The sequence below is a fragment of the Monopterus albus genome, unplaced genomic scaffold (genome assembly GCF_001952655.1).
Source record: "Monopterus albus unplaced genomic scaffold, M_albus_1.0 scaffold13.1, whole genome shotgun sequence".
NCBI lineage: Eukaryota > Metazoa > Chordata > Actinopteri > Synbranchiformes > Synbranchidae > Monopterus > Monopterus albus.
This window is the reverse complement of record NW_018127893.1, coordinates 190726-206915: the sequence shown is the minus strand read 5'-3', so window position 1 is coordinate 206915 and position 16190 is coordinate 190726. Positions and strand designations below refer to the sequence as shown.

Here is a 16190-nt window from a genome sequence, read left to right as displayed (position 1 = left end):
ATCTGGCTTCAATCAGCCACCTCTGCCCATGCTGCAAGAAGTGACACTAACTCAGAATGGACCCAGCAGCATTCACTGAGCGAAAGTCGGAGCAGTCTGTCATCTTTTACAGCGTTTGGTTTCTGTCCCTGCAGGCCTGAAGTCTTTCACATGCATCTACTTGTTTCGAATCAGTTTCTACTCAGCTTTGTGCTGCCCTAAGTGGAGGTTCTAAACTTTTTTAAAATTAAAATCTTTGCTGTATTTTGAAAATAATTGTAGCTGCTTTATAGAACAACAGTTTATGATTTGTATTGTTTATCTTTTGTTAGATATTTCCTTTGTTCTGTGCAGGACTTGTGAATGTGACATTTGAACCAGTTAAAGGGGGATCTACCCTGCTGTTCCCTCCCGTTTCACTGATATTTTACTGCATTTCCTGTGTGGCTGTATGCGTGGTAACATATTTTCTACCCATGCTTCAGTTTTCTGTCCTTCAGGGTTAAACTCTGCATACAGCTGCTGAATTCAGAACCCTCAGAACCTCCAACAGCTGTGCAAACATCTGCATCGTTCAGCAGCTGCAGCTTCAGGTCCCTGGACATGTCATTTTTGATACTCTTACACCTACAGCCATCAAACTCTGATCCTTAAAATCTTTTTCTTTTGTTATGATTCAGGTTTCTGGCTTTTAAATTGATCATTTCACTGTTGTTCTCATAAAACTTGGTTTGCACTCAGGTGTCACCAGTCAGCCAGATATCAGTTAAACCAAATGTCAAAGAGCTGGACCAGACAGTCCAATAAATTTACCGACACTTTAAAAGACTGCTGAGGCTGTTTTTACTAGACAGGCGGACGTTCCCAAAACCCACATGAAGCAAAGACAGAAAACAGGTTCAGTTAAGCTGAGTTAAGCTCTCGTTGGTTCAGTATGAGGATCTCATGACCCCCTGTTGAGATCTATTATTAATTTTTGCTGCATTCTACTGTTTCCTTGCAACCTGGTAACAAATATGGTGTGTCCCAGTGCTGGTGCACAGGCCAGTGATTTGGAACAATAAGGAAGTTTGAGGTTCTGATGTTGGCCTTAAAACAATATTGAGGTGTCCATATGTACACGAGAACAGCTTTTAATTCTGTCACACTGACCCTGAACACAAGAGCACTGGTAGAAATGAGGGTCAAACACACAGGCCTCGTTCTGTGCAAACATCCACTCCAAAGTTCATCTGAGGTTCAAATGCAGCTTCAGTGTCCAACTAAGCTCATTTGAGTCAGTCTCTTTCAGTCACAGTCTAGTTAGGACAAATTTCCCTCTTTTGTTTCTCACCATCAGACGAAGTCAAGAGTAGGAGAACATACTGGAGACCTGTTCTCATGTACATATATAGACACATCAACATTGTTTTCAGATCAAGTTGTATATATATAGATACATCAACATTGTTTTCAGATCAAGTTGAAACATTCAACATTCAACATATCCTTTCAGTAAGAAACCAGGCGTGAGCATGTGACACCTACCAGCCCATCACAGTTGCTGATGGCAATGGATGTGTCCTCCATGTTGGACACCTCTCCTGTGTAGAAGCAGCCGGCGTCTCCTATTGGCTGTGAGTGAAGCTGTCCTGACTCCTCCCACTCCATGGTAGCGCTGGGGGAGATGAGACGAGAGTTCGGACGCAGTCGCAGGTGGAGCTCCTGACCAAACACGGTCACATTATAGAAAAGCTCCCTCTCCTCGGCCCTATGACCTTGCCCCCTCCAGCTGTGATCTGCCTGGTTGAATGGTGACGCATCTGTGGGCGTGTCTGTCTGAGTCTGTTTTTTGTGTCCCGGATTGTTCTTATCAGAGGGCGTGTCCTTGGTCGCGTGGGCGTGTCTTTTTGGGCGGTGGTGGGCGGAGACTGACGCTGACATAAAACGTCCCAGTGAGTCGGTCCTGATTGGACGAACGAGTCTGAACTCTGACAGAATCTGATGGAGAGAATCTGAGAGAGACAAAGATGATGAAATTTCAGTCTGACTTTTTTTTTACACTTCCATCATGGTGTTCAGGTAGTAAAGGAAATTAAAGGAACAGTTCCACATTTTGGGACAAACTCTTGGACAGTTCTGAATCCTGTGGTACTGTGAACAGCATTGTCAGCAGAGCAGAGGGAGAGATGGGAACGTTCTGCAGCTTAAACAAACCTCCAGATTGGGAGGACGTGTTTGGCAGGGACAGCGCACGTCTAAGGAATGGCTGAAGGTTCAGGTTAGGAAGCAGGGGATACTTTACATTTTTTACATGTTATATATAAGGAGGGAAACAGGCTGCTGCTCCTGTCTGATACCACACACACACACATACACACAGGAAATGATCAAATAGGATCTGAATCCTTCACATTCCTCAAATACCACGGACACACAAAAATTTATGGGAAAAGCGTGGTAGGAACATTCCTCCGAGTGAGAGTCAGAAACCAGACAGGAATGTTCCCGCATAACTGGGAACACTGGGAATACTGGGAACACTGGGAGACTGTCAGCTGCTGAAACTGAGCCTGACCTTCACTGCAGAGGTCACAGCCTAGAGGACTAAACAACCACAGAAGAAGAAGAAAGCAGGCAGCAGGTGTACTACTCTTACTGCTACAAACACCAGGAAGTACTATGATTAGAAGAAAAACATGTATTATACACGCTAATAACTGCAGTAGCAGTAGCACTCACAGGAGGAATACTAACCATTAATAGCTGAAGTACAGTACTCAAGCCTTAGGATCAGTATTAATAGTAGCATGAGCAGTACTAGTCAGTGCAGCTGTAGCAGTATTAACAGGATCATATAAATCAACCAGTGTAAATTACAGGCAGAGCCATGTCAGGTCACATGTCCATCCTCCTCAGGTCAATGGTCACACAGAACCCACTTCCTGTCCTCAGATTGACTGTGGCTCCGATAAAATAGACATATATATGTGTATATACACTCACGGCCACTTTATTAGGTACACCTGTACAGCTGTAAGTACCTCAGTGCAACACTTCCGCCTTAATATCTGTGTTTATGAAGCTCAACATGTTTCAGTTTTTCAGTGAAATTGTCATAAGTGTATAAACTCAATTATATGTTTATTACTGAGGTCATAGTTAAAGGTGGTGTACTGGACTACACTACTGTATATTCAGAAGTGTCTCTATATTTTTGTCTTCCCCAGCTACATATGAGAAGGTCAGAATAGTAGGAACATCTCTGAATATAATGTATATAACTCAGTTTATACATTTATGACAATTTCACCAAAAACTGAAACATGTTGAGCTTCATAAACACAGAAGTTAAGGCGGAAGTGTTGCATTGAATGGCATACAATGGCGCTGGTGTGCCTAATAAAGTGGCTGGTGGGTGTATATGTCTGTGCTCGGACACTGTGGTAACAGTACTGCAGTTATTAGCAGTAGTACCGTTAACATTAACAGCAGCAGTAGTTATAACGGTAGCAGCAGTCGTACTGACAGTGGTAACAGTAATACAGCTGTGACTCACCTGTGTCGTCAGTGATGTAAAGTGAATGTAAACAGTTGATCTGCAGCAGAAACAGAATGATCAATGATCCATAATGACACCGGTCCATCCTGAGAGTGAGACAGGCTGAGAGACAGACAGAGACTGAGTGAGAGCTGCTGCACAGACTGAACGCTTGAACAGACTCTCCTCCACTGTCTCATTATCTCCTCCCTCTGCCTCTGCCTGTCTCTGTCCGTCTCTCCGCCCCCACACTCGTCTGTCTGTCTGCCTGCACTAACTGTAACACTGCTCTCTGTAATACTTCAGCTGTGTTTTCTCTACCAGTGACTCCAGATGAACTCCCTGGTTTCCTGCACTTTCACGCACACATTTGTCTTTCTATAGCTGTTAGGACACTCAGTGACATAATGCAGCCCCTTGCCCTTTACTGTAACCATAGGCTGAACCTAATTCTAACCTCAGTGCTAAAACCAAGTCCTCAAAAAAGTGTTTCACAAAGTGAGGACCAGCCAAAATGTCCTCACTTTGTAGTGAAAAAACTTTTGGTCCTCACTAAATGGCAAGTACAAGAACACACACATGCACTGTACAGTTGTAATATCAGTTGTCATCCACTAGATGGAGCCGATGCTAAACTGCTCCTTTGTTTCTGTTGCACACCAGTCTACCCAGTGTCCTCTGGCTGAGCTTACCTGCACAGTACTGTCACAGTAAAAGTAGTAGCAATCGCAGTAGTAGCACCAACAGGCATTTCAATATTGCTCCATCCATCCAGTATCTATACCACTTATTCTGAATAGGGTTGAGGGGGGCTGGAGCTGATCTCAGCTGACACTGGGTGAGAGGCAGGGTCCATCCTGGTCAGGTCGCCGGTCTGTCACAGGGCTGACATGTAGGCAAACAACCACACACTCACACTCACTCCTACGGGCAATTTATAGTCGCCAGTCAACCTAAGCTGCGTGTCTTTGGCCTGTGGGAGGAAGCTGGAGTACCCGGAGAGAACCCACACAGACACAGGAAGAACATGCAGACTCCACACAAAAGTTGCTGTAAGGTAACAGCACTAACCACTGCACCACCATGCCGCCTAATATTACTCTTACTTACTTATTTACTTACTTGTTCCTATATCTTCATGTCCTCAGTCAACCGGGGACCAAGGACATTGCAAGTCTCTCATATCAGCTCTGAGGAGTGAGGAGGTTGCTGGAGAAGCTGTGACCAAGGATAAATGAGACCACCCTTCACACAAGTCTTTTATGAACTATCACGCCACTTTATCAGAAATCAGGTGGTGATTGGAGGCTCCAGATGAAGGATCACAGGAAAAGACACAAAGAAAATTAATGTTTATAAGAGACCCCATGTCTTCAAAGTGGGTACATCCCATCCCAGAGCTGCCATTTTAATCCAGTGGAGCTGCAAAAAAAATGTGACATTACTGCACATTTAACTTTAAACATAGCAACGGCAGCATTAGGTGAGAAAGAAACAGTATTTCGATTTTCTGTATGTCCTGCACGTATAGTAAATTGACAATAAAAAAAATCTTTGATCTGATCTTGATATGTTAACATTGTTACATTTCATTCAGCACAGTGCACAGAGTGGATCTCTGTATTGGATGGTAATGTGCCAAAGGCCTTCTGTTTGTTACATTAAATTCAGCTGTAAGCTGAACAACGAACTGCTGGTGGCAGCTGGAGATGACACCACACAGATAGGACAGAGGTTTATTTACAGACCTCTAACTGTAGCCTCAGTCTGACCCGATGATGAGTTTGGGGATTTGCAGGTGGAAAAGTTGTTAAATGCTGTTAAAAAGATTAAAAGAATATTCATAAACTAGACTCTTTTAAACTCTGTAAACTCTGACTCACATTTAGAAATATTCAGTCTCCAAAATGATCACTAAGACTGCTCAAAGTGTGACTGATAAGAACACAAAAAATGATAAGTCATAGAGTGCCACGTGTGGCTAAAGCTTCACTTTTATTTTAATTAATAGGATTTCAAAAATACTTCATGTCCACAGAGTCACAGTGTTAGAAGAAGGATAAACAGCCCGCAGAGATTTTGTTCTGAGCTGAGGATGAATCCTCGCTGTCTAATAGGCCGACGGCATTTAGCCACAGGGCTACTGTCTTCACACCGACGATCATAAAAGCACTCACATTAGTAAAGACAGGTCTTGGGAAACAAACTATCGGGCTACTATCTAATCTGGACTTTTATCCTCTTCTCCCAGTGTAAACTTCTGAAAGTTAGAACAAGGTTTACTCTGCACATGAATATGAGCTGTGTGAATGAAGAAGTGAAGCAGCTGACACAGCTTCTTCAGACTGGGTTTAGCTGAAGAGTACCTGCCAGCGAGCAGGTTAGATACACAGAATAAGATACCATGGCGACGGAGTCAGAATTAATCTGGGGTTTCCCTGATTTCACCTTGAACAAACTCTGGATTTTCACTTAACCTGCTTCCTGGAATGTCCCCCAGCTGTGAGAGCTTCCCACCGGACTGCTGGAAGTTAGACCTTTTTAAAGGACAGGAAGCTGTGATTGGCCCAGCCAGCTGCAGACACCTGTCCCAAATCATGCCCAGAGATCCACCCAGAGACCCACTCGCGCTCACAAGCAGTCACACCAAACAGATGACACACCGGACTCACAGACTGGAGCTTATGTGAAACCAAATATCTCCTGTTCAGGTGGTCACTTCACTGCTTGACCTGCTGCACTGCCGTTCATAAACATCCCCCATCCAGTAATGTCCTCCATCATCTGACATTTATGAACTAAACTCACCTCTGGTTCAGTGAGAGTTATACAAGATGACACAGAGAAAGCCATGCAGTTAAGTTTAGACATTTAGACCTATGCACCTGCATGCACGTACACAACGGAGGTTGTCTGATGTGAATGAGTAATGTTAAAGATAAAGCAGCTCTGAGATGTTGTTTGAGGCTTTATTTGGTTTCACAGAGCAAACTGAAACACTGTGGTCTGGAGGTTGGGTAACGGTCTCATTTCCTACTTTGTCTCTCTGCTCAAGTTTGTGTCACACCATTTACATTTTTGTCATCTTTTGAATTTTAATTGTCGAACTTTAGCTGATGTTTACCCGTCATTATCTTTCCATCTGAATCGACATCACTGAGACAGGTAGGACCAAACACCCTATACACCTGTATCTGTGTTAGTCTGCTCAGGATCCAGACCCAGGTTCTGGAGTCAGACAAGGATCAGGTTGAGTAGACGGTCTGTGTAAGGTGTAAATGTGCAGAGGTGCACAATACGTACATTGAGTTAAGGCTCCATGTGAAGGACCAGCCTGAAACACAGGTGAATCCTCTCTAACCCTGTTTTTGAGAAATGGTTGTAGTCAGAGGACCCAAGTCCAAGACCGTTGGATCTCCCGAGTTCTGCATGTGGTCGGGGAGGGCTGGTGTGTATCTGTCAATGTGTTGATAAAAAAAAAAGATAGTAATAGTAAAAATCCATGTGCATTATGTTTCTCTGAAAACATAGCAGAAGAATACAGAAAACCTAATGTCTAGGAGTCGATCCTGTCGTTCTTGGAGTGTTGCGTTTCTGCCTCCTCAGTCCAGCTGCTCACTGAAACACCAAATATGGTTTTCATTTTATTCCTCAGCAGGACAAACAGCCAAGCAGTTAGACACATTTATCAATCAGTCAGTAACAGTAACACAATGATTACAGCAGAAAAACAACAACAGGAACAAGTTACAAAAAACTGTCTCTCTACCAGGGGTGTCAAACTCAATGGCACAGGGGGCCAAAACTCAAAGCACACTTTAGGTCGTGGGCCGAACAGGATAAAAATTTATTGAACAGAATAAAACTAAACATTTTTTGAACATAAATATGAATCGAAAAAAACAGGATACAATATTATTCCAAAATAAATCAACTTGAACTTAAAATCACCAACCATATTTCTGCTAAGCCTTACATTTGCTAAAACCTGCTTTTTGTCTGGACACAAGACGTCACACACTTTCATCATTTTTTTCATTCACGTTTTTCAGCTTGTCCTGATGTTTTGTCTCGTAGTGCCGTCTTAGGTTATATTCCTTAATTACAGCCACATTAGCTCCACAAATAAGACACACGGGTTTACCGACAATGTCAGTAAACATATACTCAGCCTCCCAACGGTTTTTCTAGGCTCTGTTTTCAGAATCAACTTTTCACATTAATTTGCATTTTCATGAATGAAATAAGTATTTGATCCCTTTGCAAAACGTGCTTTAGTACTAGGCAACTGTTGCGCTGCATTATGCGATTGTGTTATTGGCGCTTCATATCGTCAGCCATTAAAAAAGTATATATAAAATGATCTCGCGGGGCGGATGTGGCCTGCGGGCTTTGAGTTTGACACATGTGCTCTATGCAGTCTGTATGAACATTTACATTTACAATACTTATTCAAAAGGCTAGCAAAATAATGCCCATAATATAGCACTAAGATGAGAGATCATCGTTTTAGTTTCAGAAGAAAACACCTGTATTTAAATTGTTAAGACAAGAGAATATCTCTAATGTGATGTGTGAATTTATGCTGGATGTACAGAAGAGGATCTGAAATACAATAATGGTTAAAGCAGGAACTGTGTCCTGGCTACTGTCCCAAGCGCTAACAGTACAAAGTGTAGAAGGTATTTATGGGTAACGCCTGAAGGTGACCTATACATGTGAAGAGAACACAGTGATGAGTGTGGGTGAAAGCTTCAGGTGAACGCTATCAGCCCTCTTGGTTCACCGGGTTCTCTGCTGGGAGACACCAAAGTGGGACAGAAACAGAAAAACCTGATCTAATGTGACTGCTCACAGACCAGACAGGTAAACACAGGTGTCCAGGTAAACACTAAGGTGTTCAAGCAAGGATCTGATTGGCCAGTGCATGTCAACACAGTACTGCAGCAGCTTTCCAGTCAGACAGAGGAGGTTATGAACAGTGACTCAAACGAACAAACACCTCTGACCTCTGAAAGTGTGTTTCCACTTCACAGTGATTGACGGATGATGGGGCGGAGCCAACAGGGTCCACTTCAGATGGCAGCCATGTTGGTTTTGGTCCAGCTGCTGGTGATGATGATGATGAGGAAGTGTGAGTCTATTTGGCCTGAGGTTTATTTTAGAAGCACTGACGTGTGACAGGTTGTTTCAGGTTCCTCATGTTTGACGCCACAGACCAGCAGCTCTGTCAGAACAGACCCAAGTCTAAGTTAAAACGCCTGGTCAAACGTTCAGCTGGCACAGCAGCACAGACTACAGACTACAGACTACAGTTAAATGGTAAAATGAGAGTTTGAAAATAGGAACCATACAGATGATTAAATTACAAGGCAATAAAGAACCAGCAGTGTCTGAGGTGATGCACTGATGTGTCAGTACAGTACAGTACACTATAGGTAAGAGTACATTAATACCATTTAGTCTAACAGCACACACCGGAATTATATCATATAATTAATCAGTGTTTCCTAATAATGTACTAACGTAACACAATATAAAATATTTGAAGAGTACAGAAGGTGAAATGCACTATTAAAGTTTCATATGTACTAACCTAGTACAGCATGTTGTACAGTAAAGTACAACAATAATGTACCGAAGAGTAAAAACTCAATTTGTTGAAACCTGATCAAACATACACGTGTCTCACTGGCCTTTAAAGACGAGGCTGCAGTCACATGTTTGCTGACTGTTTTTTGGCCCTTTATTATTGGGGCGCCTGGTTCACAGGTGAAGTAGTGACAGCTGTCTCTGTGTGACCTTTGACTCCAGCTGCCGCCGCAGAGGTGGTCCACTCACTGTCTGCACAAAGCGGTGAGACCGTCCTGCTGACCTCAGACTGGCTGAAGGGGAGAATGGAGAACAGGGGGGACATCAGGTGGACTCACCCCCGCCTGGTACTGTCAACGAAGAACAACTGGACAACGTGTGACCATGGACGCTGCCAGCTGCTGAGCAACGGCTCGCTGACAATCAGCCAAATTCAGTCTGAAGACTCTGGAAAATACAGCCTGGAGGTGTTTGACGAAGAAGGGCAACGGCTGCAGAGAGAGCACTTCCTGCTCAGGGTTAAGGAGGGTGAGGCCACGGCTGAAACATCGACCCTTAAACTGACAATATTAACCCTTAACGTCAGGATAAAGTAGAAATAAATCTGTCCTGAGTTTGTCGCACCACAAGAAAATGTGACATTAACCATCCAGCCAAATGTGAATGATTAAAAAGATTGCCAAGGGTATAAAACCAGCTAACGTTCTTTGCTCTGAAACGTTGTGGATGTGATGGGTAAAGACACTAAAACCACGTTCAGTCCCAGAAATGTGCCGCCTGTTCTCGTCACATATGTTTTAACAACATATAGGTAAGATGCATTTGTGTGGCGAAGGCATCGCTAGCTCGATAGCAACCTGTAGGCTCCAGTAGGCGTAGTAACTCTCGATCAACAAGAGAACTGGTGCTAATGTGCCAGGGCTCTATAGGAGCATTTGAGCAAAGATCACCGAGTCAGATATGGTTTTGGTGGTTGTGGAGCCGCTTCCCCTTTGTGTTGTTGTTTGAACAATAGTAGCGGTACTCAGCTCCTACATGCACACACGGAACAGACGCATTAATATTATTCCTTAAAAAAAACAACAACATACAACTGTGGCTGTAAATCTGTGCTCAGTTTTATGAATGACCCTTAAAACAAATGCAGGCACAGTGATTTATAACGTCACAGTGTCAGGGGGGAAGGGTTATGTTAAGGGTGGGTCCAGTGCGTCATCGAGCCTCGCTTCCTGCCCCCCCAAAAAGATCCTGAACTCAAAAATGATGAACTCCACAATTCAGCAGTATGTAGTTCTCAGTCTTTTCATGTATTCAGCAGCTATCTTCTAACACTGATGATGTTTAGAAACAAATCACCAACTTTGCTTTACCCTGACTTTAACAACTCACTACTGAGTTACATCAACTTATATATTTGCAGTGCACCGCAGACAGCCGTTATCAGATGTGTCTCTGTCTGCAGACAGTCACACAGACAACATGTTGGTGATGACCTGCAGCTTCCTTCTACTGCTTCTGTTGCTGTTCTTCTTTGCTGTCTTCATCCTGAGGAGGAGAAGGAGTCAAAGGATGATCACTGCAGGTACAGCAGCCAATCAGAGACATCCTGAGTGTGCACCCATAGCATATTCATTAGAAGAAGTCAGATTTTAATCTGCCATGCTGTTTCAGGTCCAGTGGAGGAAAATGTCTATGTGATGATGCATGGTCCCCATGGCAACAAGAGAAAATGTGATGAGGAGCAGCATGAGAGAGAGGAAGAGCCCATTTACAGTACGTAACACTCATCATGAAAACTAAGAGACACTAACAGAAGCTAACAAATACTAACATGTTATTGACTCTACAGTTCCCTGTAATGCAGCTGTTTCCATGGAAATGCCAAACACAAAGCAGATGTCAATGGAGGTGGAAGACATCTACGTGTGACGACAAACCAGGGGTCACCATCTTTTCAGCACAGTGTGCCTCACCTGGACAACTCGCCTTTGTTTTTCCGTCTGCTGTCTCTTACTGAGCCTGTTGGGCAGTTTCTATTTCTTTGCATCAGAATCTTACCGTCTGTCAGTGGTTATTACAATTAAATACATACACAAACAGACAGCCTCTGGGTTACTTGTGTCATGAACTAATGTTAATGTTGTGGTAGGAGCAGGGTACTACCTGTTCCTACTATGTGCCTATTCCTGTTGTTGGTGCATCGTTTTAGACACATTTCATCACAAATATTGGCCTCTGGGTCAGGTTGGCTACACAGCGGAGTCTGTACAGAGGAGGCTGCAGCAGAGTGTTTTCCCCAGAGATGTCAGATCCATTCATCTGTTTAGCAGTCATATGAAATAATAACATCAGTGAGATGTGTTAACTTCCACAGTGATGGCTGTTATTAAGAGTCACCTTAGTCTTGGTTTGTTTCTTAAAGATTCAAACAAATCATGTTTAATTACTGGGTCATTTCATGGTTCATACGGCGATTTTATAAAGGTTGTCCTGTGGGCAGCAGAATGTGGTAATAAACAGACAGAAATAAACAAATTAGACGATTTCTAACACCCCCTGGTGTAAATGTGATAGTTCTGTGTATTGATCAGACCAAAGGTCACATGCTTGTCTTTATACCGTGTCAGTGCCTGGTGCAAAGGCAAAGCAGAATCCTGCTCACACTGCGATTCAAACCAGGAACCTGCTGATAAGAGTCACACTGGGCAGCTGATTTCATGCTGACAGGTTTTGGCTCTAAATAATCTACATGTAACCGATTACAACTGAACATGTCACGTTTTACAACTCAGCTCCTGCGAGTTTTGTTGGTGACAGCATTACAACAAACGAAACGACAACGCCTAAAACTCCTCAGTTACTGTGTCAGGAAACACAAGCTGGTGATTTCACATTATTCTAAAGGAGATAAAACGCTTCTCTGTCCGCGTCGACCCTCTGATATCATGACATCTGACAGTCCACACATGTAGATTCTCTCCAACGGCCATGAAGCACCCACAGAAGCAGGTCGGCGAGGGTGCCGTTGCTGCAGAAACAACTTTCACTTTCATTTGGACTAAAACGCAGACTGTAGACAAATGTGGTAGAAAAAAATCATTTCTAGTTTGAGTTAAGACTAAATTAGGGACTTTTTAAAAATCTTGTTCATACACGATTAAAACATGACCCCATCTGGGACTTTAGTGACTCTGTACTAAACGGCGAACATGTCAATAAGAACAAAGTTTGGCCATCAGATAAACAATAAAACAACTACAGGTGAAACAAACAGTGTAAGCAGAACGTTGTCTGATGTCAGAAACATGAATGTGAGAGCTCAGAGCTCCTGTTCCAACAGGAAACATCAGGCCTTCCTCCTCCTCTTCATCATCAGAAGACAGTGACCTGGTACTCCTTCTCCTCTCCTCCCTCAGGGGTCTGCAGAGAAACACACCCCTCAGTGTCTTCATTTATCCCTTTCATTCAGGGAGAGTTAGAACTTCATGAGACAAGACTTTAACGCATCGTTTGTTCAGTTAGTTGGAAATAAATCCACTCATTCACTTTGATCAGTCTGTGATCTTACAGTGTCGTTATGTTTGTTGTTTTATCATGAATAAATTTTTCACTCTTCACGCTGAAGACTATACTCTTACAATCCCACCAGCGTCATGTTGGCGCCTCTCAATGACTCTCACTTAGCTTCATTTAAAAATGAACATTATCGTCATCTGAACGTGACTTCACTGACGGCTTCATCTAAACAGATTCATACTGACTGATTCATACTGATTATTGACTGCAGATGCGTTGCCATGTCAATAGCTGCAGGTTTATGTTAATCCTGCTTCAACAGCAGTCAGAGCCACAAAGACTCAACTAGCTCTTAATATAAACCCTCCAGGTGTGTCACAGGTGTGTCAGGTGTTTACCAGGAACAGCAGAGTGTGGTGGATGATGAACTCTCTGGTGAGTCTGAGTAGATCCTGGCTCATGGTCTGAAACAGGGACGGGACCAGAACCACAGCCAGATTGTGAGCCGACATCTTGTTCACCTGAGAATATACCTGGACCCTGAGAGACAAAGGGCAGGGTCAGTAGACAGGTCAGCCCTGGCACAGGTTAGCTACTTAACCCTAAGCGGTGTGTCGGCTGATAAAACTAGAGTCTGTTCAGGCTTTAGCTGACAGCTGCTGTTACCTGTAACACAGCAGCAGTAGTCTGCGCTGCCTTCATATCCTCAGCCGATGTCTTCTTTCAGTGCTTTTGCTGCAATCTGATGTGTGGACATAGGGACTCTGTCTAACCCCAATACCTAACCCGATGCTGTGACAAGCCACCAATCAAATTCTGAGTGTTTAAGAAAAAGTCCTAAAATTTTCCAATTCACATTTTTATTAGTTTATGTGTATTTGTTATTTATTATGTTTATATCTATACATTTTATTTGTATTGTCTTTTTATTTATTATGACTTTTTCACCATTTTAATCTCTGTGTGCAGTGTCAACTTGTTTTCCTCCTGACATTTGAAGTGTTATCAGTTTGCCTGTAGCTTGTAAAGCCCTTTAAACCACACTAACTTTTACAAAAGGTGCCACACAAATAGTCTCATTGAATGATTTCATGTGCTGTATATTTTATTCCCTTATTTATTAGTTGTGGAGGCAAAGTGCCTTGGTTAAAGGTTATTAACTGCTAAATATATTGATATAGGGCTGCATTTAATATGCAAATACACAATGTGTTTTTCTCTTTGTAGTAGCACTTTTCAGCATGTGTTATACTGTCACACTTGTAAGGATACAGTTGCTTTCTCTAGCTAAATCAGCACATCAGCACTCTTGGTTTGTGCTTGTTCTTGTCCCTGGCTCTTATTTTGGTAGTACGGTGCCTTCGTACAGCTACAGAGTGCGGTGACTATACTTGTGATGCATTTAGAGGTGCTTTAGCGGTCAGAATCTTACAGAAGATTAGACAGCAGATAAGGGAAGTCTTACACAGAATGAAACCTACTGTGCATGACTGTTTTAGACAGTGATCACATCTAGGAGAAGACTTTCATGCTTTACTCCAGGATACTGCAGTATGGTCTCCACACTCTGATGCCGTTTGTATAAAGGGAGTGCGTACTCTTTGTTCTTTGTCATTTCACTATTTGACTTGGTGATGACTTGCTCATTTCTCACCACTTTAATAGTTTTTCCACTACACTAAAAGACATTTGTCCACACTGTTTTGCGTCTGACTGTAGCACTGAATATTCTATTTGTTAAAAATCAGTAGTTTTAAGATTTCTATCCAAAACCTGTCACATTTTTTATATATTTAATCTGAAACATCAGAATGACCAAAAACAGCAATGTGTGTAATGGTACAGTGTTAAATTTACTTCATTAAACCTTATAACCCTACAGATGTCCAGGAGTATGAGGGAGAACATGAGCTCAGTCTCCACAGTCCTGAATGTGTTGTTTACATCAGCTTAGACACCTGGTGGATGCTCACTGGTACGGCAACCACATCACTGAAGCTCCTTTTATGGTAAATGGTCTTATACTTGTACAGTGCTCAACACTCTATGCACTTTCACACTATTTGCTCATTCACCCATTATTTGATATCACCAGGAGCAACTGTGAGTTCAGTGAGTTGCTCAAGGAGAAGCCGGGGATCAAACTGCCACCCTTCCAGTTAGGAGACGACCCGCTCTACCTGCTTGATGCAGGAATTTTTGGTGTTTTCTATCTCGCCCTTCTGTGTTAAAACTATAGCACCAGAATAATGGGTGAAAGTTGATCCTCTGCAGCAAGAGACAGTATCTTTGCTGAGACAAGTTCACCCCATCTCCTGTATAAATGACAGAATCGGGGGTGGAGGTCCGCAAGAGAGAGAGCTAGAGAATGAATTACGAGAGAGGGCAGCATCAGAGAGAACAAAGGGAACACAGGAGCAGCAGCTGGCCTGCTTTCTAAGCACAGTGTCATGGGGCTTAAATCAAGGGGTCAAAATGCTGGCAGGTTTCTGTAATCTCCTTGTAAAAGGGGAAGACGCTTTATTTGATTGTCAGTTACTGTACATCGTGACATGTCCAACAAACTTTTGTTACATGTGTACGTGCCGCCATCACGGGCGACTTGGGAGGGTTCAGTGTCTTGCCCAAGGACACTCTGACACGTGGACTGCATGCACTGAGATTTGAACCCTCAACCATCTGGTTGGAAGACAACTGCTCTACTGACCGCACCACTATTGCCCTCAGGCTTGACTGTGCTACTGTGCTAGTGTGTTATTGTGCACATCATGTGTTAGTATCCATCTTACGTGTAGAAGTGTCCAAACAAGGCACTGAGTGTTGCTCGGTTGTAATCGGGAAGTTGCCGTAGTAACTGTCGGTATGCTTTAAACCTGGAGCCTTCGTCTGAAATCGCTGAGAGACAAAAAGTAATGTTAGTGAGTGCTACTGTAATACTACTGGTGTTTTATTATTGTGACCATTGCTGCTGTGTTTTGGGTATTAAACAGTAGTACTATATATACTTGTACCACAGAGTCTCTGTACTGACCTGCCGCCTGCATCCACTTGTGTATGTTGGGTATTAACCCCTCCTGTTGGCGGATACATTGTTTGAGGGCGGAGCTAGTGTCCAACACACCCTGCTCATCACTTTCCAGGGGGGCGGTGCTGGGTGATATCATCAGAGCCTCCACCAATCGACTGACTTTGGTAGCTAGGCCACAGCGGCGGTACACGCCCTCCACCTGCAGACCTGAAAGAGAAAAATATCTGTGTTCAAAACTACAGCTTTACATCAGTCCCAGGACACTTTGCACATTGTTTCCATTGCAACCAACTGCCTCACAGTGAAGACAACATGGAGGACAGTAACTTGAGAAGAAAATGCCATCCATCCATCCATCCATCCATCCATTTTCTTCCGCTTATCCGGGACCGGGACGCGGGGGCAGCAGTCTAAGCAAAGATGCCCAGACTTCCCTCTCTCCAGACACTTCCTCCAGCTCCTCCGGGGGACTGCCGAGGCGTTCCCAGGCCAGCCGAGAGACATAGTCCCTCCAGCATGTCCTGGGCCTTGCCCGGGGCCTCCTTCCGGTGGGAC

The 16190-nt window shown here is 43.4% G+C and overlaps 3 protein-coding genes across 5 annotated transcripts in view; 1 reads left to right on the top strand and 2 right to left on the bottom strand.

Annotated features, from left to right (window-relative positions):
- LOC109955091 (A disintegrin and metalloproteinase with thrombospondin motifs 2-like) overlaps positions 1–3708 on the bottom strand; it is a 20406-nt gene extending 16698 nt beyond the window's left edge. Inside the window, exons 1-2 of one of the 2 annotated variants that reach the window (XM_020590926.1) lie at positions 3518–3708; positions 1507–1973 (exon numbers count right to left, since the gene is read on the bottom strand). In XM_020590926.1, coding sequence (XP_020446582.1) covers positions 1507–1973; positions 3518–3605 — 555 coding nt within the window. In that variant the 5' untranslated portion in view covers positions 3606–3708. The remainder of the gene's footprint in view (positions 1–1506; positions 1974–3517) is intronic. The other variant, XM_020590927.1, reaches the window with a different exon arrangement.
- A 4816-nt stretch (positions 3709–8524) lies between these two features.
- LOC109955244 (uncharacterized) lies at positions 8525–11405 on the top strand. Of its 2 annotated transcripts, none has more exons than XM_020591198.1 (5): positions 8525–8633; positions 9314–9619; positions 10554–10673; positions 10763–10864; positions 10941–11405. In XM_020591198.1, exons 1-5 carry the CDS (start codon positions 8546–8548, stop codon positions 11018–11020), a joined length of 696 nt encoding a protein of 231 aa, XP_020446854.1. In that variant the 5' UTR covers positions 8525–8545; the 3' UTR covers positions 11021–11405. The 2 variants fall into 2 exon arrangements, with proteins under 2 accessions (XP_020446854.1, XP_020446853.1); XM_020591197.1 differs by having other exon boundaries at positions 10512–10673.
- An 11-nt stretch (positions 11406–11416) lies between these two features.
- Positions 11417–16190, bottom strand: part of LOC109955243 (arf-GAP with Rho-GAP domain, ANK repeat and PH domain-containing protein 1) — a 22280-nt gene continuing 17506 nt past the window's right edge. The window contains exons 20-23 of the mRNA XM_020591196.1: positions 15639–15842; positions 15397–15502; positions 13006–13147; positions 11417–12511 (exon numbers count right to left, since the gene is read on the bottom strand). Of these exons, the coding sequence (XP_020446852.1) occupies positions 12464–12511; positions 13006–13147; positions 15397–15502; positions 15639–15842 (500 nt within the window). The 3' untranslated portion in view covers positions 11417–12463. The remainder of the gene's footprint in view (positions 12512–13005; positions 13148–15396; positions 15503–15638; positions 15843–16190) is intronic.